The 27,796-nt window shown below is 46.2% G+C and overlaps 1 protein-coding gene across 2 annotated transcripts; it reads left to right on the top strand.

The window, feature by feature from the left end:
- The first annotated feature begins 1,306 nt into the window (after nucleotides 1-1,306).
- KPNA7 (karyopherin subunit alpha 7) lies at nucleotides 1,307-24,369 on the top strand. Of its 2 annotated transcripts, XM_025275129.3 has the most exons (10): nucleotides 1,307-1,395; nucleotides 3,335-3,460; nucleotides 6,827-6,909; nucleotides 7,331-7,599; nucleotides 8,971-9,053; nucleotides 10,576-10,839; nucleotides 12,624-12,857; nucleotides 14,644-14,826; nucleotides 18,853-18,999; nucleotides 24,165-24,369. In XM_025275129.3, exons 1-10 carry the CDS (start codon nucleotides 1,330-1,332, stop codon nucleotides 24,276-24,278), a joined length of 1,569 nt encoding a protein of 522 aa, XP_025130914.2. In that variant the 5' UTR covers nucleotides 1,307-1,329; the 3' UTR covers nucleotides 24,279-24,369. The 2 variants fall into 2 exon arrangements, with proteins under 2 accessions (XP_025130914.2, XP_044792344.2); XM_044936409.2 differs by lacking the exon at nucleotides 14,644-14,826.
- Nucleotides 24,370-27,796: the final 3,427 nt, after the last annotated feature.

Here is a 27,796-nt window from a genome sequence, read left to right as displayed (position 1 = left end):
GGACCGTAATACCAGTGTCACGAAGACTCAATTCTTGCTCAGTTCTCACTCAGAGTTCCTCTTCTCTCTCCTTGGCTCTCTCCTTACTTACAGAATTCTACAAGTTGTCTACACCATCCCATCCAAGTTGATAAGTCTAAATTAGTCATTCCCACCAAAATTATCCCCAGCTGTTCTCTTCTCAAGAAGAGTCTGTTGGTTGCCTTCGTCCAGTTTTCTCTCGGTATAATGTAGTCCAGCCCATCCTGTATACTTAGATGGATATTCACTGCACACTTGTAAGAAAGGTCATTCCATACTGCCCTGTAGAAAGTCCAATCTTGGCCCAATTTGAATAACCTCCTCTAATGAAGGGCCAACTGCTTTTGTGAGCTTATTGCTCATTGCTGTCATCCAACAGATATTACTGCATGCCAGGCATTGTGAAGGGGCTGAGGAATTGTACCCAAGACACTCACGGCCCGGTTGTCCTTGGGAGTTTGGAGGGGAAGATGCACAAACGAGAAAATACTGGGCGATGGTAAAAGCTGTGGAGAGAATGAAACAGACCGATTGAGAGGATACTTGGCTTCTTACATAGGAAAGAGTTGCTGGGGCGAGGAGGCTGAGGCCAGCTTGTGTAGGGTGGGCATCCTGGTGAATCTGAGTTTTCTTCTAAGATCAGTGGGCATCCAGTAGAGGGTGGGGGGGAAAAAGTGGGGGAAATTACATGGTCGATTTCTTTTTCAAAGATTGCATGGCTTTGTGTCGAGAACAGAGTGGAATACAGCAGTAGTAGAAGCAGGGAGAAGAGAGCGGAGGCAGTTGCCAGGGTGTGGGTGAGAGATGACCATGGGCGGGACCTGTTGGAGGAAGCCTTCCCGAGAATTAGGAGTGGGTCATGCTTAATAAAGTCCTAAACTAACATGCCTGTGTGGAAGAAGAAGACCATCTCTATATCATAGCCTGCTCGGGCTCCTTCGCATCCTGTGCATATATTCTGTACAGAAGTCCTTGGACCCAGCCACGTGGAAGGGTTCTGTGCTTTGCTTCCAGCCTACCCTAGCCGTCAGAATAAACTTAAGCCAAACTGTCCCCAGAAGCAGTACGTTTCCCTTACCCCCCGCAACCCTGGGCTGGTCCCCCCTCTGAACTCCCATGATGCTCATTACTTACTCAGCTGGTGTGTGGTGCCTATGGATGCTGACCTCCTGAGTCTGCTCCCTGTTGTGCTGTGGGGCCTTTAAGGGCTTAGAGTCTAGATGGCTTTAACATAGTAACCACATACTGGGCCCTGAAAATCTGTTTGAAACTGTCCTTCCTACAGGTACTTTACTTCTTCCAGTCAATATGCCAACTTTGGATGCTCCGGAAGAGAGGCTGAGAAAATTTAAGTATCGGGGCAAAGATGCATCTGTGAGTATGAAGGAATGCCTTATCTGTCAGGGTGAATGTGGTGGTCCTGTGGTTAAGAGCCCACGCTTCCACTATAGGGATCGCAAGTTTGATCCCTGGTTGGCGAACTAAGATCCCACATACTGCACACAAAGAAAGAAAAGGCATATGGTTGAAATGCATTAAAAATAGAGTGAAGGGTGGGAGAAGATAGGGTAACCAAGCAAGTAGTGCTGAGTGTTCTTTGTGGGTAAGTGCATGGATGTTCATTGAATAATCCTTTTAACTTTTCTGTATATTTGAAAATTTCATAATAAAATATTGAAGGTGGGGAGGATCAAGCCTCGTGGACTTTGTTGGACAACTGTAGATTCAAATTAGGGTTTCCATGTGGTCTTGAAAGTATTAAACTTTAGACCATCAGTTTCTTCATGTGTAAAACAGGGCTGATAACCTACCTCCAAAGGTCTGGGTAGCAGTATCAAGTGCCTGGCATATAGATGCTTACCTGCAGCTCTGCATGTCAAGGGGGCTCACCAAGAGCTGAGATATTGGAAATACAAGTACCGACAAGCATGCCTCGTAAAGAAATAGAACTCAGGAGTGAAAGGTCCAGACTGCTTTCTCTACTGGGCTGAGCATGAGGCCTGGGCCAGGGAGTCTGTGCTGTGTGTGAATCTAGCCCTCACTCAGCTTCTCTGGTCTCCAAATTTCCTGTCTAGCTCTATGTCCTATGTCTATGTATCTTGACTGATGTATCAAGTTGGCTGTGACTTGGGAATCTGAAAGGCAGCTGGGGATAAGGAAAGCACAAGGTCACAGCTCCCCAGTTAGGACACTATCCCGAGCCAGTTTCTTTTTACTTACGCCCTTCCAACAAATGTGGCTTGTCTGTCTTCCAAGACCATCGCAGATTAAAGGAAACCAGTTAGGACACAGGGATGGAACTCTCTGTGGACAGCAGGGGGAAGGGTCAGGAGATGAGAAGGTAGAAACCCAGGGTACAGCGCCCTCCTTGGGGAAGGGCCACTGATGGGCCAGCACGGCAACTGGCTCCTCAGGCCCCCAGTGTATCCCGCCCTTCCAGAGACACCACAGCGACCCTGGTTTCTTTTCTTTTTTTTTTTTGGCCACACCATGTGGCTTGTGGGAACCTAGCTCCCAGATCAGGGACTGAACCAGGGGCCCAGAAATAAAATTGCTGAGTCCTAACCCCTGGATCACCAGGGAATTCCCCCTGACCCTACTTTCAAGAAAGGATTAAATAGCTTCTTTAAAGAACCGCAAGTATCTGATACACACTGACTTCCTTATAATCAATATTTTAAAGTCTTCAACCCCAAACTCATCTATCCATAAAGATTAGATCATTTCCCCAGGACTCTGAATACTGTGAAGTCTGAGTTTTGCCCAATAAAAGAAGAAAAGAATTTGTTTTTTGGTTTGTTTTTTAGAATTTCCATCTTCTTCTTCCTCTGGTGTCCAAGTAAAACTCTTGGGAGTACACCAAGGCTTGAATGACCTATAGGCTGATACCCAGCAGCGGAAATGGTCAAGGCCGTCTGGGGTCTAGATGCTCCCTTCAGGCCCCTGCCTCATGTGGGTGCCCGCAGGGGGCAGGCCCAAACCTGCTTTTCTGGAGCTAATTATCACCAATGAAGATGCACTCAGATTTAGGGCAATGGGATGTCCAGCTCAGATGTCTCTGTACCTGTCAATGGGCAGACATAAACTTCCTTCACTTTGGGAGGAAGACTGACTCTCTAGAGGTGGTGTAGGAGGAGGAAGCCAAGGAGGTGAGCCGAGCTGACTGTTGACCAGCTGCGTGATCTGAACTTTTCAGCCTGTTGCTGAAATGTGAAATCAGATGCTTTGAAGTGTGTTCTGAAGACTAGTTGTGGTGGCAACCTGCCCCCCACCCCCAGCTCTAAGGGCTCCCATTCTTTCTTTTCCTCATTAGGCAAGGCGGCAGCAGAGGATTGCAGTCAGCCTGGAGCTCCGGAAAGCCAAGAAGGATGAGCAGGCCTTGAAGAGGAGGAACATCACTGATGTCTCACTTGACCCTTCTGATCAGCAGACCAAAGGGGTATGTTGGGAACATGGCATTTAGAGCAGTTGGGTGTAAAAATATGTCCTTAGTAAGTTTCTCTGCCCTTAAAATGTTTGATTGAGAACTTGCAAGTTCTAACTGAGGCCCTTTAAGGAAAGGAGTAGAGAGATGGTCATTAGAGCTAAACTGATGTTGTCGGAAAGCTAAGTGTCATTATCTTTGTGGCCATGAGTCTGGGATCTATGTTCTAACAGGAGGTAGAGAAGGTGCTGCTTCTCAGTGAAACTTCACTTGCTTCCATTCAGCCAGACACAGGGAAGGAGGGGTCACGAAGGCGCTCTCCCGGTAGAGGCATCTGGTTCCTCGGCTTGTCAAGTCTAACCTCGGACTTGGGTGCTGTCATCTGCCTTCCATGCTCCATCCATCTCAGCCTCCCTCAAAGCGAATCCTGGGACGACTTCCAGGCCCATGTGGTTATTTCTTCTTTAAGTGTTTGTGAAAGTTCACCAGTGAAACTTTCTGTGTCTGGGCTTCTGTTTGTGGAATTTTAAAAAATTAGTAACTCAATTTCTTGTTATAGGTCTCTTCAGATTTTCTCAGTCACCTTTGGTGATTTGGATTTCTTGGAATTTGTCCCTTTCATCTAGATCATTTAATTTGTTGGTGTACTCTGTTTATCGAGTCTATAATTTTAATTCTGTAAATTCGGTAGTTATGGTCCCAATTTTATTCCTGGTTTTAGTCACTTGAGTCTTACCTATTTTTCTCTTGGTCTATCTAGCTAAATATTTGTCATCTTTATTGCTCTTTTGAACCAACTTTTTGTTTTAATTTTTTTCTATTCTCTCATTCTGTTTGATTTATTTCCACTCTATTTTTCAAATATTTTCATTTTCTCTGATTATTTTTTTTTTTTATCTTTTAGTTCTCATATTTTAAAGCGTGAAGATAGGTCATGGGTTTGAGGGTTTTCTACTTCTTCAATGTAATACATGCATTTATGGCCACATATTTCCCTTCAAGCTCTGCTTTACTTGCATCTCATTAGTTTGGGTTTATTGTATGTCTGTTTCATTCATCTCCAACTATCTTCTAATTTCCCTGTGGTTTTCCATCAGTTATTTCGGAGTGTGTTGTTTAATTTTCACAAATCTATTTTTCCCAAATTTTCTTCTCTTTTTCTTAAAGACTTAATGCCTTTTAAAATTTTTATTTATTTATTTATTTTTGGCTGCACTGGGTCTTTGTTGCTGGGCTCACTCTCTCTAGTTGCGGCAAGTCGGGGCTCCCCTTCATCGTGGTGTGCTGATTTCTCTGAGGTGGCTTCTCTTGCTGCAGAGCCGAGGCTCTAGGCATGCAGGCTTCAGCAGTTCTGGTGCACAGGCTTAGCTGCTCCATGGCACGTGGGATATTCCCAGACCAGGGTTGGAACCCATGTCCCCTGCCTTGGCAGGTGGATTGTTAACCGCCACACCCTGGAAGTCCCCACATTTTCTATTATTTGTTTTTAATTTCATTGCACTGTGGCTAGAGAATATACTTTGCATGATTCCAGTCTTTTACCGAGACATGTTTTATGGCCTAATATATGGTCTATCATGGAGAATATTCCATATGCCCTTGGAAAAAAATGCATATTCTGTTTGTTGGTGTAGATGTCTGCCAGGTCTGATTGCTTTGCAGTGATGTTTAAGTCTTCCTTTAGCTTGTTGATAGTGTATCTGGTTGTTCATCCACTGAGTGCAGGGTTCCAAGTCTCCAGCTGTTGTTGTTGAATTCTCTTTCTCCCTTCACTTTTGCCAGTTTTTGCTGCGCATAGTCTGGGGCTCTGTTGTTAGGTGAATATGTGTTTATAACTATTATATCTTTTAATGGGTGAATTGACTGTTGTTATAAGATGTCCTTCTTTGTCCTTAATAACTTTTGTCTTAAAGGTTGTTTTGTCTCATATTAGTGTACCCACTCCAGCTCCATTTGGTTGCTGTTTGCATGGTATATTGTTTTTGGTTCCTTTCCTTTCAGCTCTTTTTTGCCTTTGAATCTTATGTATGTCTCTTGGAATTTCCTGGTGGTCTAGTGGTTAGGACTCCGTACTTCCACTGCAGAGGGTACCAGTTTGATCGTTGGTCAGGAAACTAAGATCCCACATGTCATGCAGCACAGCACCCCCCGCTCAAAATGTGTGGTTAGTCTATTATTTGCCCCCAACTATTATCTAACCCCCTCTCACCCCAAGCAACTGCAAATTTGTACCACTTCCTTGAATTGTTTTTAACAAATAACCTCCAGGAAAAAGACTTTTTTCTTTATGTGAGGTCTGAGCCCAATAAAATAGAATCTTACAAATGGGATCTCCCAGGAAACCACCAGAAGGATCAAATAATAACTCTCTGGGAATGAGGTTTTAAGGGAGAACCAACCTGTTCTGCCTCCTCCAGTGCCTGCTGGGCTATTGGTTTTTAAAGCGCCCACGGAGCTAGGGCAGGAGTGGTGGGGATAAGGCACGGCAAAATGCTGCAGTCCTCGCTGTTCTTCCTGGTACAAAAGTTGATTCCATTTTTCAGGTTTCTTGTTGCTTTTGTGGAAGAGAATTTTGAGGTCCTGACTCTGCCATTTTTGCTGACATCCCTAGCACGTCCTCCTTTTGGCTGCAGCGGGTCTTCAGTGCGCTGCACGGGCTTCCTCTAGTTGTGGCGAGAGGGGGCTGCTCTCCGGCGGTGCTCGGGCTTCTCCCTGTGGAGCACGTGCTCCAGAGCACGTGCAGGCTCGGCAGTTGCGATGCACAGGCTTAGTGGCCCCGGGCATGTGGGGTCTTCCTGAAAGTGGAAAAAAGGGAAAAGTGCCAAGTGTTAGTTTGCTCAGTCGTCCCCAACTCTTTGTGACCCCATGGACTGTAGTCTGCCAGGCCCCTCTGTCCATGGAATTCTCCTAGCAAGAAAACTGGAGTGGGTTGCCATTCCCTTCTCCAGGGGCTCTTCCCACCCAGGAATCGAACCCAGGTCTCCTGCATTGTAGGCAGATTCTTTACAGTCAGCCACCAGGGAAGCCTGGATCTTCCCGTACCAGGGATCAAATCCATGTCTGCTGTCCTGGCAAGTGGCTTCTTAACCACTGGACCACCAGGGAAGTCCCACTAGCTTCCCACTAGCTTGTATGGGAGTAAAAGGCTCTGGGGACCCAAGTGATATTAGGAATTACCTCTCCCCCAGAGCATGGGAAGTGTCCCACGAATCCGTGAGACCTGTGAGACCACCAAGAGTTCTTCCCTCTCCTAATACAGACCAGCATGCAGCTTGAGATGTACTGCTCAAGCCAGCTTCTTCTAATCAGATAGATGGCGAGACTAGATGACCATGGTTCCTTTTGGCAGAGACTGACTTGAATCTGTGTCTTCTTATACAGGTCAGCCTCACCCTGCAAGAAATAATCAGTGGTGTCAATGCCTCAGATCCAGAACTATGTTTCCAGGCCACCCAAGCAGCCAGGTATCACCAAACAGACTTGTATCATTGACGGGTTCCTAGCCGGATTCCACTGGCCTCTTTGGTCTCTTGACAGTGGCGAAACACCCACACGATGTAGGAAAAAGCGGGTCCATCCAAAAGTGAGATGGAATTGCTCCTCTACACTGTCCTTGAGAACAGCTTAAGATATGCATGTGTTGTCAGAGATGAATGGCTTCATTTAAATTGGCCTCTGCAGAAATGGCGGCTCATAGATAATAACTAAAAATGCTGCTTCATCCCTGCAAAGTGCCACAGGCTGAGTGTGAGGATCCGAAGGAGCTCTGGCCCAGCCGTTTGTCTCATTGGATAGTTAGGAATGCCAAGAACATCCATAAAGGGCCTTCTCCCTTCCTGACTCACAGGATATGTTCTTGTCTTTCTTTGCTCTCACACTGCAAAGGAAAATGCTGTCCCGGGAGAAGAACCCTCCTCTGAAGCTGATTGTGGACGCGGGACTCATCCCCAGGCTGGTGGAGCTCCTGAAGTCGTCCCTTCACCCCCGCTTGCAGTTCGAGGCAGCCTGGGCTCTGACCAACATTGCTTCAGGGGCCTCGGAGCTGACTCGCGCCGTCGTGGTCGGGGGTGCCATCCAGCCCCTGGTTGAGCTCCTGTCTTCCCCCCACATGACTGTGTGTGAACAGGCCGTGTGGGCCCTCGGGAACATAGCAGGTGAGGCTCTCCCCACCGGGGAGCTAAGAAAACAGTGGGCCGGGCATGTGGCACGCCAGGGGAGTTCTTTGGGGAATGCTGTAGATCAGACACTCTTGAGTATTCAAATGCCTAGCAACGCTGGCAAGAGTAGAACGGGCTTTACCGAGACTCAGAGTCAAGTTCAGAGGCCAAAACCTGAAGCTGAGACTAGGTGATGTGGTGTGTTCTGGAGCTCCAGGCTGCTTCGGGACCTCTGCCAAGACTGGGGTCTTACAGCCTCAGGGCCTAGTGGCTTCAGGAACAAAAGACAAATCTCTGTTGACACTGCTCATGCAGGCTGGGGATACTCTGACAGACCCTTACATCGCCCAGGACCGTAAAAGAATTCTACCTTCAGTGCCAGTTGCCCAGGGAACACACACACAAATGTTTGCTCAGTGTAGGGGAAAATTCTCCCTCTGAAAACATGATCCTAAGATCGTCCTCACGGATTTAGTACTGGATGCTGTACTCCCTGCATGGCCCGAGAAAGCACAAGCTGGGGATGAGGGTTGCTGGGGTGGAAAATCCAGGATCCCAGGCTGAATATAAATATGTCTCTGGGGGGAGAAACTCAACTGGGCCCCTCAGGGTTTTGACAAATTAAAATCAACCAAATATTAGCAATTTCAAGTTCAGAGAGTCAACAGTTCTCCATGACCACATCAGCAGAAACAAACAGTGTGATTAGACCTCCAAGGACTTCGTGTGATGGGATTAGCAAACAGAATATAAAATAAGTCTGCCTTTTAAACGCTCACAGAAGTAAAGCATCTATTACAGAGATTTCATCTCTCGTTTTGCTCAGTGTAGTCAGGAACAGGCAAAATCGGGTGATGTAGTGTCGTGTAGCTTATGCCTTGCCTGATGGTTGAAGAGCTGAGGTGTCTAGGGTCTAAAGTTGATCTTCTAGCCCGAGTAGCAGATAGCCGTTGGCTGGCATCTATCTGTCTCCCAGACTTTGTTTTGAGTTGCTTTTGGGAGTTGCCAAAGCCTTCTGGGAAGACAGTTTGGTCTCTAGTGGCCTTTGTCTCCTGAGAACCATGCTGTGAAATGCCGCCAACATTTAGAGTGCACTTCCCCGGGCCTGGTTGGCTGGCTCCTTGATGGGCCCAGAGACCATGCTTCTAGCAATCCCTGCTGTGTGGTAGCTGTTTTCCACATCAGACCATCTACTCAACCAACATGTTGGAGACCCAGGGGTCTAGTTCATGGTTATACTATCTACTTGCCTAACCCAGGAATGAGTTTTGGCTTCTCACCCTTTGCAGAGCCTTTTGAAGAATTTGTCACCCACCCCAGGACCCTCTCTGTTCCCTCTTAGAGTGTTGTGTTCTTATATATTTGTAGGTGATGGACCAGAATTCAGAGACAATGTTATCGCGAGTGATGCCATTCCACATCTGCTGACCCTGGTTTCGTCAAGCATACCAGTTGAGTGTCTTTTTGATGAAGTTCACTGGCTCGGTACACAAGTTCCCAAAGTTGGGAAATGGGGAATGTGCTTCCGAACCAATGCTAGGCCATGTGGTCTGCCCGGCCCCTTGCAGCGGTGATGAGGAACAAGGCCTTGGACTGGGTGTCACTGTGGGGAGAGGCTGATTCACATTTGTCCTCAAGGCAGCGCTGATCTTTCTTTGGAGTGGGGGTGGAGGTTGGAAGAGATCTATTGGAAGTTTTTCTAAACTTACAATCCTGCAAAAGAAGATGACTGAGCTCTCTATTCAAGGGGCACAGAAAGAATTAGTGGCTCCCCGGTACTGTTCCTGGGTAGTAAAATAGGGTCTAGGTTCGAAACTTAGAGTCCATATGGATTGCTGTGGCAACAGTAGAGGACTCTCTGGGTTAGGAATGAAATTTGGGTTCTAGATTTGCCTTAAACAAAAATGAGAAGGCTGCTTCTGAATGTCAAGGGAGGGACTTCCGTGGTGGTCCAGTGGTTGAGACTCATCGTTCCCAATGCAGGGTACCTGGGTTTGATCTGTGTTTGGGGAACTGGAGCCCACATGCTGCAATAAAGATCTCACCTGCAGCAAATGACCTGGCATGGCCAAATAGAGAGAAATAAGTCTATTTAAAAAAATAAGGGGCTACATACCCTGCCCTCAAGGTGAGAGAACCTGATATGCTGAGCTGGATAAAGGCTGGCATGATGAAGGGAGCTTGCAAGCAGAGAACAGTGCAAGACAGATGGCAGGAGGGGCGAGGGACTTAAACGTCAGTCTGGGGGCAAAAGGAAGCCTTGGGAGGATGTCATGGCAGGAAGGGAAGCGACCTGGTCTTCCAGAAAGACCCCCTGGCTGCCGTCACAGGATTAGAGCCGAGGGAGGCGGAGGGGCACATGGACCTGGCTTGCTGCTGTGATGGGCACAGAAGCAGGAGGCAGAAGGAAGCGACGATTGCCCCCAGGTTTCAGGTTAGGTTGTTTAGAGGACTCTCCTTATAGAGATATGGGGAGGGTAAAGGGGAGAAGGAATTGGAGCCTTAGTTGTACATGTTAAGTTGAAGCCAGTGAGAGGCACCGTTGCAGCAACCCTGGGAAGGTAGCTGTGCCTGGCTAGATGACGCATACTTATGTATCCTCCAGCCCGGCGAGGTCAGCCAGAGCAGAGTTCAGCCAAGTCTAAACTGGCCAGCTGCTTGCTTTTTTATGAATGAATGAATTTTTTATTCTTGGCTGTGCTGGGTGTTGGTTGCTTTGCGAGGGCTTTCTCTACTTGCAGCGAGTGGGGGCTACTCTCTAGTTTAAAAAAACAAACCACAACAACATAAAAACAAAGCTCCTTCTCTGCACCCCTCCAGGGCTTATCGCCTAGAACAAATTCCTGTTTGAAGCTCAAACGCTTTGGTTCCTACGGGTCAATACTATTGATCGAGGGTGGCTGGGACACGTTGCCGTGGGCATGTTTCCTTCTTCCTTCCTACCCAGTGCTAGCGGCAGTCTCCTCGTTACAGGTCCCATTCCTGCGCAACATCGCCTGGACCCTGTCCAACCTGTGCCGGAACAAGAACCCGTACCCCTCCAACCACGCGGTGAAGCAGATGCTGCCTGCCCTCTTCTACCTCCTGGGGCACCCAGACAGAGAGGTCCTCTCGGACACCTGCTGGGCCTTGTCCTACCTCACCGATGGCTGCGATGTGCGCATCGGCCAGGTGGTGGACACTGGGGTCCTGCCCAGGCTGGTTGAGCTTATGAGCAGCTCGGAACTCAACGTCTTGGTAAGTGTCCCGGGTCCCATTGGTCTCCGTAGGGGCCTTCAGGTTAGAGTTTGCGGGTCATCATCACTTGAGCAGGTTCTCTTCTTCCTCACCCCCCAGTCTTTCCCTGTTGGTATTCATCCTTTACCTGGAACAAAGCTGGTCCTCTGCATTTCCCTGGTCTCTGTTACTCTGTAACTAAAGATCTGAATCAACTTTGATCCAAAATCGTGGGGGTATTCAATGACTTACTTTCTCTTAATCTGATAACTAGAAAAGATAGAGAAGCACCAATTAAAATTGCCTATAATCCCTCCACCTAATGAAGTATTCTGTTTTGAGAATTTTTTTTGATGTGGATCATTGTTAAAGTCTTTATTGAGTTGGTTACAATATTCTGTTTTATATTTTGGATCTTTGGCCCCCAGGGATCAAACCCACACCCCCTGGACTGCTAGGAAAGTCCCTAGTGAACTAGTCTTTTATGGCCTTTCCTTCTACTGGTTTCTGCATGTAGATGTTAACAAGTTGGGGTATGTCTGTGCACATTTTAATGTAAAGCTTATAGCATTTGATTTTCTTACTCAAGCATAAAAGTTCCCCCTTATCCTCTCCCCAGTTGGTTCCCTTAGACTACGTTAGGTATAGGTGGAAAGGAAGTAAAGCCAACATCAAACACATGACTCTGTGACATACATCACTTGCATAATGTACTTCATTGGACATGTACTTTGAAGTACGGGTACCCCTTTTGATTTCTATGCCTAATATTGTGTATTATGCAATCTTTGCGATCATCCATTCAGAGATGAGTGTATCGTTGCTCAGAAGTCAAGGCTAGTTTGGGGATAGTGTTGGGGGCATGAAGGTGTGAAGACATATTCTAGAATGTTTATCATGGGGGCTTGGGGCCCAAATGCAGCAGACGGGCAAGGCTGTGTTTGGCCTATGGCGCTACTTAACACCTCTCACTGGAGTAGCAGATACCTAGTGTGATAGGTTAGGAAGATTCTAGAACTGTTGATGGGCTGTCACCATGGTACAGAGAAACCAAAATAAACCCACAGTCGACCCTCCTGGGCTTCCTAGGCTGCTCAGTGGTAAAGAATCCACCTGCCAATGCAGGAGCCACAGGAGACTCGGGTTTGATCCCTGGGTTGGGAAGATCCCCTGGAGGAGGAAATGGCAGCCCACTCCGGTATTCTTACCTGGAGAATCCCTTGCACAGAGAAGCCTGATGGGCTACAGTCCATAGCGTCACAAAGAGTTGAACACGACTGAGCTACTGAGTATGCACACATGCACCCATGACCCTCCTAGGACAGTTGTCTCGAGTCCAAACATAGACCCATCCTAGGGACCTTCAAAGATACTGAGAGGACCTTTATGAATGCATCCCCAAAATGCCACTGGGACTTCATTAGCTCTAATTAAAGGAAGTTTGATATGTATGCCAGATACAAATTCAGTAGAGATTATTACATTATAAAGATGACCATCAGTTTAGCAACTTTCCCAATATAAGGACGTGAAAAGGACAGCACTGTTTGGAAATGTATCACTTGACCTCTGACCCACTTGAGCTGAAACTACTGGGAGGCTGACAGGTACCTTTAAACTATGTGAACAGCCAAGGATGCACTGAGTGGATGAGGATCACGGATAGAATCATCATTCACAGGCTTCCGGAAAACCATCCGAACATTGCGACAGACGTTTGGGAGGGCGTGGAGTTTGGTGCGATGGTTACCTTCCGCGATGACAAATTTGCAGCGTTGGTTACACGTCTCACCTTGGTCCCCCAGACGCCCTCTCTCCGCACCGTGGGCAACATTGTCACAGGAACGGACCACCAGACCCAGCTGGCCCTGGACGCGGGCATCTTGGGTGTGCTGCCCCAGCTGCTGACGCATCCCCGCCCCTCCATCCAGAAGGAGGCAGCCTGGGCCCTGAGCAACGTGGCTGCTGGGCCCCGCCAACACATCCAGCAGCTAATCGCCTGTGGCGCCCTGCCTCCCTTGGTGGACGTGCTAAAAAACGTAAGTGGCCCACACGGCATCCCTGACACAAGGCTACTTTGCATTGGGCTATGTGTTCAACTCCTTTAGGTGTTCAGATGTAGACTGAGAAGCAAAATTAATTGAGAGCATGACAAATCTACAAAACATTAGTTTCCTAACTCTCCCTGAAAAAAAAGGGGGGCATGCCACTTTGGATAGCCCATTAAAAATTTAGAAGACTTAATAAGTCAATGAAAAGGTGATCCCACAGCTCAAATATCCAGAAAAATATTGAGCTGGTAAATACTGGCTCATCTCTAGTGTTAAAGTGTGCCACCTACTTTCCTTGGCAAAAATGGGAGGAGATTTGGTTTCATTTTGTTTTAGTAGAAAAAACATATCGGGTTATAGTGATGTTATACACTGAAGAAAGGGCGTGCCTTTTCAGTATAAAAATCCCATTGATGAAAGCGTAAATCCAGATATACCAGGAGAAATACACTAAAGCTTCTTTCTTCCTCCTGATTCCCACTTCCCTTCCCCAAGACAACTGCTACCATCAGCATTTCTTTTTGTCACCTTTTAGTGGATGAGCTATGTTTAAACCATCAACTTGGGAAACAGGTCAGGAGTGGTGACCTCGGGTTGGGGAGGGAGGTTAATGTCAGGCTGACTGGTGGGTCCCCAGGTATGCGTTAGGTGTGGAAAGCTAAGCCAGGAGTGCTACCCAAACCATGGCATCTTCCAGTCTGTCAGATGCTTCCTTCCTGCGTCCTACCCAGAGTCTGGACCTATTCTAATCAGAAGCATCTAGTTGGAAATCAAGGAGTGATCTTTTTTTAAACCGTGCCTTTTGAACTATAACTTGCTTGCAGCCATGTTATTTTAGTGGGGTGTTTTTTTTTTTTTTTTTTTTTGCTTTGGTCTAAACTGAGGTCGCAGTTTCCTCCAGCCATAAAGTGGGACTAACTCCTCCTGTAAATGGATAGAAGGATCCCTGATAAATGAATTCCATCTCTCTGAGCCAACTGCTTCTTTTTGTTTTTTGCTCTGCTGAGTCTGTTTGGCTGCATGGGCTCATCTCTAGTTGTGTGGCGCGGGGGCCACTCTTCAGCTGCAGCGCGAGGGCTTCTCATTGTGGTGTTCTCATTTTGTTGTTGCTGCAGAGCACAGGCTCTCGAGTGTGTGGAATTCGGTAGTTGTGGCTCACAGGCTCAGTAGTTGTGGTGCTCAGGTTTAGTGCTCCTTGACACACAGAGTCCTCCTGGACCAGGGCTCAAACCTGTGTCCCCTGCCTTGGCAGGCAGATTCTTTGCCACTGAGCCACCAGGGAAGCCCCCAAGTGCTTTTTTAAATGGAAGGGATGCATTGAGTGAGATTTCAGTGGCTTTCCTGTGTCCTCACCGGGTGGTGTGCTCAGCTCTGGAGCATCTTGTGCAAAGTTTTACTGGGGCAGAAAGACTAGAAATGTAGACATGAGTCACTATAATCTTAAAACCCCAGGTGTCGTTCCTGATCGGTACTGTTTACCTGTATTGGTTGATGTTGATTCTGTTTTACCTATAACCTGACGCAAGGAAATGAGTCTGTCTGAATGTAGAACCTCCCTCAAAGACCCTTCATGAGTCTGCCTTCCTTCTTGGCTTCTCAAAGATGGTGTCTTCTGTTCAAAAGCTGAAGGCAGGTTACCAAGGGACTCGGTGTGAATTGCACATAGAGTCCCGGGAATAGGTAGCCCAGCGTCCCTAGGAATCGAACCACATCCTTATCCCTGTGTTTAGATTCTTCAGAATCTGTAAAGAATGGAAATGTTCTCTTTGTGCAGGGAGAGTTTAAAGTCCAGAAGGAGGCTGTCTGGACGGTGGCTAACTTCACAACCGGGGGCTCCGTGGACCAGTTGATCCAGCTTGTCCAGGCTGGAGTCTTGGAGCCGCTCATAAATCTCCTCACCATCCCAGACAACAAAATGGTTATCATCATCCTCGACATTCTTTTTTTCATCCTCCAGGTGAGCTGTTCTGAGCAGGTTGGTTTCTAAATAAGTCTCTGCATTAAGACATTTCATTTGGTTCTAAAAACCTAACTAGGATTCTCTTTTCCTCTGCGCTTCCACACCCCACCCCCACCCCACCCTCTGTCCACACATCCGATGGATAGCAGGACAAGAGGCTTTTCAATGAAGGTCCACCATCTTCATTTTCCCCCAGAAGTGTCTGGGTGGCCTGCATTGTTTTAGATGCTCAGGAAACGACAAAGCAAAGTCCTTGTCCCGTAGAGTTTATGTATTAGGGGGGCGAGGAGCAGATGCATCGAGTAGAGAGTTGCCGGTAGAATATATCTGATGGAGGGGTAGTTACTGATGGCCCAGAGTGGGGAGGGCATGGTGGTCTCTTAGATGCAATAGTTTGGAGAAACTTCAATGAGGAAGAACGTTTGAGTAAAGGCCTGAAAGAAGTGAATGAGTCTTGTGGGCACCTGGGAAAGTGGTCTCTAAGTGAAGGAGACCTTAAAAAGCAGGGATGGGGGTGTGGCCAGAGAGAGTCAAAGGGTGGAAGGTCCTGGGAAACAGGCTCGTGATATCCAGGGGCCAGAGCACGGACGGTCTGTGAGAGAAGGTGGACTTAGTCTGAGTGAGATAGAGAAACTAACCAAAGGTTTGAAGCAAGGAAGAAACAGTCAATGAGTCAGATGGCTGGTTCTTCTAGAAGATGAAACAATATACTTGGAGGAAGCAGCAGGATGTTAGCAAGGAGAGACCTTGAGGGACCGTACTAGAGTTCCTTTCCGTTTAGCTGCGTGGCTGGGAAAATGGACTACAAAGCCTTGAGATAATTCTGCTGCTGCTACTGCTAAGTCACTTCAGTCGTGTCCGACTCTGTGCGACCCCATAGACGGCAGCCCACCAGGCTCCCCCATCCCTGGGATTCTCCAGGCAAGAACACTGGAGTGGGTTGCCATTTCCTTCTCCAGTGCATGAAAGTGAAAAGTGAAAGTGAAGTCGCTCAGTCGTGTCCGACTCTGTGTGACCCCATGGACTGCAGCCTATCAGGCTCCTCCGCCCATGGGATTTTCCAGGCTAGAGTTCTGGAGTGGGGTGCCATTGCCTTCTCTGGGAGATAATTCTAGAGAATTCTTATTTCTGAAATAAAGGTGAGCTAAGCCAATATTTACATACTATCTGTGTCAGTTGTATACTGAACAACAAATTACCCCTCTAGTGGCTTAAAACAAACATTGTCTCACACAGTTTCTGGGTTTAGGGATCTGAGGCAGCTTAGATCTGAGGCAGATGGTTCTGGCTCAGGGTCTTAGAAGTTAAAGATGGAAACGGGGGTGCAGTCTCATCTGAAGGCTTGATGGAGGCTGAAGAATCAGCTTCCATGAAGACTCGCTTACCTGCCTAGAAAGTTCTTCTTACCACATGGGTTGCCTGGGACTGCTTGAGTGCCCTTCCATCGTGGCTGCTGGCTTCCCTTGCAGCAAGCTATCTTCCACCACCTAGCAAGGTGGAAGCCCCAATGTCTTGTAGGACTTAGGAAGGAGGTCATTTCAACAACATCCTATTGGTTACACAGATGACCCCATTTCAGCATGGGAGGGGCTACACAAGGGAATGAATATCCCGGAGGCAGGGATCATCTCAGGCCATCTTAGAGTCTGGCTTTATTCATTTGGTGAAGGTCTTTTTTATGTGACTAAGCCATTTGAAAAGGTTCAAAGTAACACCAGAGGACTCCTTTAAAAAGCTCATTTGAAGCACTCTTTTCATGCAACTGTCCCAGAAAGAACTGACCCCAGTCAAAAACGGATTGGAAACAGCCCAATTAGACACTAAGACTTTGAGCAAATCACAGATATAGAGTAGAGACTTGGCAGCCAGCACGCAAAGTAGCAAAGCTGACCCTGGTGCTGGGAAAGATTGAAGGCAAAAGGAGAAGGTGACGGAGAGGATTAAACGCTTAGATAGCATCACTGACTCACTGGACATGAATCCGACGAAACTCTGAGAAACAGTGAGGGACGGGGAGCCTGGCGTGCTGCAGCCCGTAAGGTCACAGACAGGTGGGCAGGACTTAATGAGGGAAAAGCAATAACAACAAGGCAAGGTTGGGCATGACGTGTGAAAGCACACTTGGAGCTGTAGACATCTGTTTATCTCATTCATTTGAATGAAACACTTGGGATCTGTTTCTTGGGAGGAGTCTGGGCACGTCCCATCTGGAGGACCAGTGAAGCCCCTGTATCCAGTGGTGGCCCATGGGACAGTAAGAAAGATCAGGATAAGATAGAAGAGGCTTCAGGTGGGCAGCAGAGTACGGTTGAGGTTCTTTGCAGTAACTTGGGGGCCATCTGCTGTTCTGTCCAAGTCCAGAATTCTCCAGGGCTCCTCCTGCTCTGGGTCATCGCCCACTTCCCAGTTTTCTTAGAGACTAACCTAGCACATTGGTTCCTGCCTCTGTTTCTTTTACTCAAAGTCAAGAGCTCACTCTGGACATACAGAGAGGACTAGAAGGTATCAAGACTTAGACAAAAGTGCAGGCTCTCATCAGATAAATTATGGCCTAACCAATATTTAATTTGATCCACAGTAAGTTTTGTTTGTGTGTGTGTTTATTACTGCTCACATAATAGCCACCAGAGTCCTATAGGATGACAAAGTCGTTTCTTTCTCTCTCTGCGCTTCCCTCAAAGATTCTACTTAGGTGAACTACTCCTTTCCTCGAAGAGATGTGGGTTTGATCCCTGGGTTGGGAAGATCCCCTGGAGAAGGAAATGGCAACCCACTCCAGTATTCTTCCTGGGAAATTCTATGGACAGAGGAGCCTAGCAGGCTCTACAGTCCCTGGGGTTGCAAAGACTCGGACAGCTGAGCTTACGCTGTAGTGATGCTTTCCTCTTGATACACAGCACTTATTCCCTCAGAACTCTGTCCTTGCCCTTCCTTCTCTAGGGGATGCCATTATTCTGTGATGGACCCTGGTACTGTGCTGTTCATTAAGAACTGGGTACTTCCCAAGCCTTTTGTGCACATCTTCTATAACTTAAACCTCTGACCACTTACTCTATTGTCCTTTCTGGTTTTTTTTTTTTAATTGAAGTATAGCTGATTGACATTGTGTTGATTTCTGCTGTATAGCGAAATGATTGTTATACCCGTATATACACCCTTTTTTATGTTCTTTCCCATCATGGCTTGCTGTACTATAACAATTCTTGTCTCCCCTGATAGTGTGGGTTGGGAAAAGGCTTTCTCGATGTCTCACCTTTATTGATAGTTTTGTGGCCCTTGCCCATATTGTACATACAAATGATGAGTGAGTGAATGCCCATGGATGAGAAATCCAGTGATCAGCACGGGCTTCAATCCAGTCCCATCACGTGTTTCCAGAGACCTCACTAGCTGTCATGGTGTGGCTTCTGTTACCGAGGGTCTCCTGCCTGACCTCTGAAGGCTTTCCAGGGAGCACAGAGCCAGAACATCTGCATTTATGTAGCATCACTTGAACATTCTTTTCTCTGTTTTTAAAACAGTCTCCATTAATTAGAAGGGGTGTGCTTAGTCACTCAGTTGTGTCCGACTCTTTGCGACCCCATGGACTGTAACCCGCCAGGCTCCTCTGTCCATGCGGATTCTCCAGGCAACAGTACTGGAGTGAGCTGCCATGCCCTCCTCCAGGGGATCTTCCCAATAGGATCAAATCCAGGTATCCCGCATTGCAGGCGGATTCTTTACATCTGAGCCACCAGAGAAGCCCAATTAGAAAGGGGATACCTACAAAATAGTGTTTAGCCATGTGTGTATGGGTGGTGGCATATTCAGAAAAAAAAAATACTGAATTTTGTGCAATGAAGACAAACCTCAATAGATAGATGACAGTTACCCCCGAATGAGAGGAAGACAATGCAATTTTGATTCAGTCTGGGAGAAGGACACTGCAGCAGCCCACTGGGCGGCTTTGGTCTGATCCCACTGAGGTAAAGCCCCATGTCCTAAGGGCTTCGGTCCAGAGTCTCGCTCTTATATCACCTGCAGGCAGCGGAGAAGATTTCTCAGAAGGAAAACATGTGTCTGCTGATAGAAGGACTCGGTGGGCTTGATAGAATTGAGGCTCTGCAACTTCACGAGAACCATCAGGTCGCCCTGACTGCACTGAACATTATCGAGAGACACTTCTCCGAGGTAAGTGCCCAGACCTCCTGTGCAGGTGATCACCTGGCCAAACCTGGGCTGTTCCTAGGAAGCTGGTGACGGACAGGCAGGCTTCTCTCATGACTCGGCCCTGAGTTTCTTCCCTTCTGTGTTATGGGGGCCACCTTTGAGTGGCAGCTTCTTGGTCCTAGGAAGCTTCCAGACCCCTTTAATCTCATAGGCGCTTGTCCTACCTCCTCTGGTGTAGAATCTCACTCTTGTTTTTTGTTATTTTTCCCTACTTGCCTCTTCTGGGGGAGGGAGAGGAAAGGAGTATGATGTTAAAGTGACTTTGTACTGAGAAATTTAAACAACGAAGGGGGGCCAGCTTTTGAACAACCATTTTGCTCTTTAATTGTATTTTGTCTCTTTCTGGGCTTCCCTGATGGCTCAGTGGTAAAGAAGCCACCTGCCAATGTGGGAGGTGTGGGTTTGATCCCTGGGTCAGGAAGATCCCCTGGAGTAGGAAATGGCAACCCTCTCTAGTAATCGTGCCTGGAAAACTCCATGGACCGAGGAGCTTGGTGGGCTACAGTCCATGGGGTTACAAGAGAGTCAGACATGACTTAGCAGTTGAACAACAGCAACAACAAATTGTCTCTTTCCAGAATAGGATGTTTGGGAATGAACTCTATAATAAAGGCTCCTAAGTTTCCTATAGGAGCAGGGAATCATGATCAGATAGCATTAGATACTTTTAAAGACTTTTTATTGTAGTAAAACATATGTAACATAAAATTGACTGTTTAAATCATTTTTAAGTGTATGGTTCACTGGCATTAAGTACATTTCACATTTTTGTACGGCCACCATCACCAACCATCTCCAGAACTTGTCCAAACTGAAACTCTGTCCCCATTAAACAATTATTACCCCCTGCCCCCACCAGGCTCTGGAAACCACCATCTCACATTCCATCTCTGAATTTAAGCACTAAGCACCTCGGAAGTGGAATCACACAGTATTTGTCCTTTTCTGATGGACTTCTTTCACTTAGCATAATGTCCTCAAAGTTCATCCATGTTGTAGAATGTATCAAAGTTTCCTCCTCTAAGCCTAAATAATATGCCATCATATGTATATACCTCATTTTATCTAGTCATCTATGGATGGACACTTGGGTTATCCTTTCGTCTATTGTGAATAACGTTGCTATGAATATGGGAGTACAGATATGTTGGAATTCCTCCTTTTATTTCTTTGGGGTACATACCCAGAAGTGGAATTGTTGGATCATATGGTAATTTTTTATTTTTTATTTTTGAGGAACCACCATATTGTTATCCACGGTGGATGTACCATTTTACATCAACACACACAGTTTCCTTTTTTTTTTTTTTTTTAACATTCTCATCAATACTTGTTTTCTGTGGTTTTTAAATTTCTTCTTTTTGGTTTTACTTTTTTGTGTGTTTTTTTTTGGTGAAACTATTTTCTTTGTATTTTTTTAAATCATAGCCATTTTAATATGTATGAAGTAGTATCCCATTGTTTTTTTTCTCCCAGTTTTATTGAGATGTGATTGACAGAGAACTGTGTAAGTTTAAGGTGTCCAGCATAATGATTTGATGTACTGCTGCTGCTAAGTCACTTCAGTCGTGTCCGACTCTGTGCAACCCCATAGACGGCAGCCCACTACGCTCCCCTGTCCCTGGGATTCTCCAGGCAAGAACACTGGAGTGGGTTGCCATTTCCTTCTCCAATGCATAAAAGTGAAAGTGAAGTCGCTCAGTCGTGCCTGACTCTTAGCAACCCCATGGACTGGAGCCTACCAGGCTCCTCCATCCATGGGATTTTCCAGGCAAGAGTACTGGAGTGGGGTGCCATTGCCTTCTCCAGATTTGATGTACATACATCCTCAAATGATTAGCACAATTAGTTCAGTGAACATCCATAATCTCAGAGATATGAACTAGAAAAAGAAAATTTTTTTCCTTGTGGTGAGAACTCTTAGGATTTACTCTCTTAACAACTTTCACACGTAACATACGGCAGTGCTAATTACATTACTCATGTTAATTATCCTTATCTATATGTATTATACTCATTATACTTATTTATCTTATAATGGGAAGTTTATGCCTTAAGACTCAGTTCAGTTCAGTCGCTCAGTCGTGTCCGACTCTTTGCGACCCCAAGAATCACAGCACGCCAGGCCTCCCTGTCCATCACCAACTCCCAGAGTTCACTGAGACTCACGTCCATGGAGTCAGTGATGCCATCCAGCCATCTCATCCTCTGTCGTCCCCTTCTCCTCCTGCCCCCAATCCCTCCCACTACCTTCATCCAATTCCCCTCCCCCCTCACTCCCACCTCTGGTCACCACGAATCTGATTTCTTTTTCTATAAGTCTGTTTTTGAAGGATAATTAACCTACAACACTGTGTTAGCACCTGCTACACGATACAGTGATTTGATATTCCTATACATTTTTAAATGTATAGAAATCAGAACAAGTCTAATTCCCATCTGTTGCCTTACCGAGATACCACATAGTCACTGACTATGTTCCCCACACTGTATATTTCATACCCATGGCTCATTTATATTGTAACTAGTAGTTTGTACCTCTTGATCTCCCTCGCGCATTTCTTTCACCCCCCTCAGGCTGTCGCATGTTTGTTCTCTCTACCTATGACTGTTTCTGTTGTGTGTGTTTTTGTTTTGTAGATCCCATATATAAAGTGAAGTCATAGAGTATTTGTCTTTGTCTGACTTCAGTTAGCACAGTACCCTCTAGGTCCACCCATGTTGTCACAGATTAGAAGATTACGTTCTTTTTATGGCTGAGTAATGTTCTGCATCTTCCTTATCCATTCATCTATCGATGGGCATTTAGGCTGCGTCCGTATCTTGGCTATTATAAATAACGCTGCAGTGAACACAGGGTGCATGGATCTTTTCAGATTGTTGTTGTTTAGTCACTAAGTCGTGTCTGACTCTTTGTGACCCCATGGAGTGCAGCACACCAGTCTGCTCTGTCCTCCACTATCTCTCAGAGTTTGCTCAAATTCATGACCATTGAGTCGGTGATGTTATCCAACCACCTCATCCTCTGTCACCCCCATCTCCTCCTACCCCCAATCTTTCCAGCATCAGGGGCTTTTCCAATGAGTTGGCTCTACGCATCAGGTGGCCAAAGTGTTGGAGCTTCAGCTTTAGCATCAGTCCTTCATTTTCTTTGGCTATATATCCAGGAGTGGAATTGCTGTATCATATGGTAGTTCTACTTTTGATTTCTTTTTTTTTTCCTCCATACTGTTTTCCACAGTGGCTGCACCAATTTATATTCCCACAAATACTGCATAAGTGTTCTCTTTTCTCCAGATCCTCGCCAACACTTTTTGTTTGTTTTTTTGAAAAGTCATTGTGACAGATATAAGGTGATATCTCACTGTGGTTTTGACTTGCATTTCCTTGATGATTAGATGTTGAGCATCTTTTCATGTGCCTATTGTCCATCTGTATGTCTCGTTTGGGAAGACAAGTCTATTCAAGTCTTCGACCCACTCATATTCAAGTTTTAATGTTGAGTTGTTTGAGTTCTTTGTGTATGTTGGATATTAACCCTGTATCAGATATATCATTTGCAAATATCTTTTCCCATCCAGTAGGCAGCCCTTTTCATTTTGTTGGTTGGTTGTTTCCTTTGCTACACGAAAGCTTTTTCTTTTGTTATAGTCCCATTTGTTTATTATTTTTGCTTTTGTTTCCCTTGCCTGAGGAGACCTATCAAAAAAACATGTTTCTGAGATTGATGTCAAGCAGCATGCTGTCTGGATTTCTTCCAGAAATTTTATGGTTTCAGATCTTTTAAGCCTTTAATCCATTTTGAGTTTATTTTTGTACATGGTATGAAAAAGTTGTCCAGTTTGATTCTTTGGTGTGTGGCTGTCCAGTTTTCCCAACACCATTTATTGAAGAGGCTGTCTTATCCCCATTGTATAGTGTTGCCTCCTTTGTCATAGATTCACTGACGCTCTGTAGTTTTGCATTAGATGTTTTTTGTTTGAGGAAGGTGAGATCAACGTTAAGTGGCCAGGTAAACATGGGGTGACACTCTGTTAAATGTCAAACTTGAATCATTAGCAAAATCCAGAGCTACACAATCAATATGACCAGGTTAGTGGTTCTTCCTAATGAGAGGTAGCTGATTTTAGTTCGGGACCACGAGGATGCTCTCAAAGGAGAAATGACCCGGGACAGTGATTAGCATCTTCTGGGCTAAAGGTGCCTGCTGCTAAGTCACTTCAGTCGTGTTCGACTCTGTGCGACCCCATAGACGGCAGCCCACCAGGCTCCTCTGTCCCTGGGATTCTCCAGGCAAGAACACTGGAGTGGGTTGCCATTCCCTTCTCCAATGCATGAATGTGAAAAGTGAAAGTGAAGTCGCTCAGTCGTGTCTGACTCTTCGCGACCCCATGGACTGCAGCCTACCAGGCTCTTCCGTCCATGGGATTTTCCAGGCAAGAGTACTGGAGTGGGGTGCCATTGCCTTCTCCATAAAGGTGCCTAAGAAAACCTTATAGTTAGGAAACTCATCCTTTAAAAGGGAGACAGTTCTTGAGGAGCCCTACAAGGGCTCCTAAAGACTTCTGATCTAGAAGTAATAGCTATCTATACCTATTGTATCCTTACTCACTATAAGGTTAATGTTCTATATAGCAAACTGCTTTTGTAAACAAGCCAGACACAAAAGGGCGAATGCTGTATGATTCCCCTTACATGAGGGACACACAGTTGTCCAGTTCACAGAGAGAAAGTCAAACAGTGGTTGCCAGAGGCTGGGAGGGGGAAGGGAATGCTGCCTTGTTTAATGGGTAGAGTTTTGACTGGAAATGATAGCACTCTGGAGACAGATGATGGTGGTTGCAAAGCAATGTGATTTGTCTACTGTGGGTGTGAATTTCTAAGCCACTGAATTGTCTGCTTCGTGGTGTAAGATGGTACATTTTATGGGATGTACACACACAGACTGCATTTAAGGTCCATCTGGAGAAGTAGTTCAAGGCTTCTCTCCTTTGATCTCTCCTCTGGGAGAGCCTCAAGGCTGACTCAGAGCAAATTCGAATCCACAGAAGATGTGAAGGAGTCCATCGTGCAGGGATAATGTGCTGAGAGCCTGGAGGTATAACAGTGTGTCTTCTCCCCCGAAGGAAGAAGAAACTGTCAGAGCCTTGCGAGCACGGGACCAAGATCACAGATTCTTGAAGGACTTAACAAACACATACCACTGCTGCACAACTCCTAAACCGGGACCCAGACCCTAAGACTCACTTCTTTAAGAAAACCCCTTCCCCTTGCATACCACAGGTGTAAAGCTTTTAAAACTGAACGTTAATAAAATTTTCCACATTTTCACCTCCATCTATCAAAGATGCAATTAAGCCACTTGTGCCCAAAAGCCACGTGGAATCCATCTCCTAAGTGCATGTGGTTTAGTGGTTCCCTTTCAGGATCTTCAAAGAAGATCTTCAGAGTAGGGTGGCCTAGAGCTCCCCAGACAAACTTGGGTGAGTCATAGGTATGGTTTGACCAGTATTTCTTATATTTATTTGTGGATCCCCAACCCTTTTCCTTGTAAGGTAAGGCTTGTTCATACAGAACGTTCTGCAGGGAAGGCTGTGTGGGCAGTGGTCACAAGGAGAGTGACGAGGATGGGAAGAACCTGGGGACACAGCACTGGATGGTGTGGGAATGGATACGGGAGGTTTAAAGCAGGATTGGACTCGATTTGTCTGATGTGAGCGTAGATGAAATCAAGTTACATTTTGCTCTAAAGCATCACCCCAAATGTCATGCCCAAAGCATGTTCTCACTGGTCCTTGATAGGTGGGCAGGGAAGCTGATATGTGGGTGTCCCTCCGGAATGACTGGAAGGCAGCTCGTGGTCTCACTCAATGGTGAGAACAAATCTGTGATTCAGCGGACTCTGGGCTTTCCCGTCGGTATCCTCATCTTCTGGGGTGACTCTGCCAGCTTCTGAGGGCTGTGTTGGTGGCATGGGCGCCTCAAAGGGTTCTACTCTCCCACACGGAAGTGGAGAGGGCCTGGGAGATTCCTCTCGGCTCCCTCTATCTGTCTCTCTTTTTAAATCAGCTCATGACATCTAGTTGGGCACATCTTTGGCCAAACAGAATTTCACTCTCTGAGGACTTTGAATCTGAGACCCAGGGGTTGCGCCCGGCAGAAACAAAGGATTGGCGAGTGTCTGCTTCAGCAGCCGCAGTTTACACTCGGTGGGATGGGTGGCCTCAGTGACACCTGCTTCCTGCTTCTCCAGGGCTGCCCTTTGGTCCCCTACATTCTCCTTTGTCCCTCCCATAGATTGTCTCTCTTATTTTTGGCCATGCCATGTAACTTGCGGGCCCTCAGTTCTCTGACCAGGGATTGAACCCGTGGCCCCTGGCAGTGTAAAGTGCCAACTCCTGACCACTAGAGACTGCTAGGGAATTCCCTAGATTGTCATTTTTCAAGTAGCTACAGTTGGTTTCTGCTGGCTTGCAACTGAAAGAATCTTAACAGAGACCCATGAAGAGTGAAGAACTAACCTATGACTAGTTATTATTTAAATTCAAAAGATTTATCGGATAATTCTGTCAAGATAGACATTGTATAAAATTTGAATTTTTAGGTTAAACACACAAAACTAAGAATGGAGGAAAAAATGATAATTGTACCATTCTAGCATAGCCATGTTAAGATTAGTTACATTTGCCCAAATAGTCTGACCATGTTGGGTCCAACTGTTAGCCTCTTTTCTCTCAACTGTTCTTTACTAAATTGCACAACAAAGGAGTATTTGTAGTTTAAAGATTCTAATACCAACTTGTCTAGCAGGGTTTTTAAACCAGGAACTATTTGCCTATTGTACATGGTTTGGGTGCAAAGAGATGGTATTAGTCACCTTCTGGCTGGGTGCCCGTGTGCTTGGACTCAGCAGATTGAGATGACTGGCAGAGAAACAGAGAGGAAGCAGTAACTGGCTCCGAAAAATTTGCGATGTAAAAGCTAAACAAAAAAATTCCGATCCTCTTGCGTCTACCCTCAAGTGGTTATGTGCCCTAGAAGAAATACCACTCTCTTGGTCGACCATGTGCCATCCATAATCCGTCTTGTGTTTCTCTGAAATGTGCAGCGACTGTTGAACCTAAAGCCCGTGACGCTTTAGGAACAGCAGAGAAAACAACTGGTCTTGATTGAAGTTGAAAGCTCTGGATTCCAGACCTGGCTTTTTCTCTTTTCTTTTTTGAAAAGATAATTGTTTATTTTTGGCCGTGCTGGGTCTTCGTTGCTGCACGTGGGCTTTCCCAGTTGTGCTGAGTGGGGGCTACTCGCTAGTCGCGCTGCACAGGCCTCTCACGGCAGTGGCGTCTCTTGCGGAGGCTCTGGGCACACGAGCTTCAGTAGTTGCGCCACACAGGCTCGCTAGTTGAGATGCGCCGGCTTAGTTGCCCTACAGCATCTGGGATCTTCCTAGGCCAAGGATTGAACCCGTGTCTTCTTTATTGCAAGGCAGACTCTTCACCACTGGACCCCCAAGGAAGCCCTGCCTTTTTTTCCCCTGTAAAGCCTGTGTTCCCTTCGTGTCTCATCTGTCAATTCTCCCCATTCCTTTAGGTTTCAGGTTTTCATCTGTGAATTAAAGGTGTCGGTTTAGATAAATTAGTAGTCATATAATGTTTTCAAGCATTTTATCATATATAAGACTCATAACTCTGGGAAGTAGGTGGGGCAAAAGCAATTTCCCAGTAAAGAAGTCGGAGCTGCACAATACTGGATGCTTGGGGCTGGTGCACTGGGACGACCCAGAGGGATGGTGTGGGGAGGGAGGAGGGAGGAGGGTTCAGGATAGGGAACACGTGTATACCTGTGGCGGATTCATTTCAATATTTGGCAAAACCAATACAATAGTGTAAAGTTTAAAAACAAAATAAAATTAAATTAAAAAAAAGGAAATTATGAAAAAAATTGCTAGGTTTATTAAATTTGGTTTGATTACTTCAAAAAAAAAAAGAAGTCGGAGCCCAAGCTTGTCTGATTTGTCCTGTGTCTTTTGGTAAGGGACAGAGCAGGGCCTCGGGCACCACCTGGCCGCAGGGCAGCTTGCTTCTGCCAGAGCAAGTGACCTGAGCATCTGTGCATGGGGGTGAAAAAGAGAGAATGCCCAAGACAGAAGCCACAGTCCTTCATAACCTAATCTCAGACAGGATACAGCATCCCTTCCACCATATGCTACTGGCTGTACCGGCGAACCCCCGTAGAAAGCTGGAGAGGCTACACAGATGTAGACCGGGAGACAGGACCACTGCGGGCCACCTTGGAGGCTCTCGGACACCATGTGTCCACACGTTAAAAGACCGCGTTCAGGTGACAGCCTGGAGCCTCTGAAGTCTCAGCAAAGAAACAGAAGAGAGAAAGAAGAACCAAGTGGGAATTTTAGAACTGAAAAATAAAATAACTGAAACTAAGACTTGACTGGGTGCACCCAACAGCAGAATGGAGAAGACAGAGGAAAGAACTTGTAGACTTGAAGAGAAAACATGAGGAAGAAGCAATTAGGGACTTCCCTGGGGGTCCAGTGGCTAAGACTCTGAGCTTCCAATGCAGGGGGCCCAGGTTCAATCCCTGGTCAGGGAACTAGATCTCTCATGCCATATGAAGACCCAGCACAACCAAATATTTAAAAAAGAAAGTAAACATCTTGACCCACCTATCAATTTACAGGAAATACAGAAGACAGAGAAAAATGTTAAGCTGAGCTTTAGATATGCAGTCAGCAAAATCC

Source organism: Bubalus bubalis, chromosome 24 (assembly GCF_019923935.1).
Source record: "Bubalus bubalis isolate 160015118507 breed Murrah chromosome 24, NDDB_SH_1, whole genome shotgun sequence".
In the NCBI taxonomy this organism is placed as follows: Eukaryota; Metazoa; Chordata; class Mammalia; order Artiodactyla; family Bovidae; genus Bubalus; species Bubalus bubalis.
Note: the sequence above shows the minus strand (reverse complement) of the source record. Positions and strands in the feature narration are given on the sequence as shown.

Bases quoted from the DNA above. Each gene is read 5' to 3' on its own strand.
- KPNA7 (XM_025275129.3), top strand. From the start codon at position 1,330: ATGCCAACTTTGGATGCTCCGGAAGAGAGGCTGAGAAAATTTAAGTAT. The intron at 10,840-12,623 runs GTAAGTGTCCCG...TTGGTCCCCCAG, and splicing joins GCTCGGAACTCAACGTCTTG to ACGCCCTCTCTCCGCACCGT. The intron at 14,827-18,852 runs GTGAGCTGTTCT...TATCACCTGCAG, and splicing joins TTCTTTTTTTCATCCTCCAG to GCAGCGGAGAAGATTTCTCA.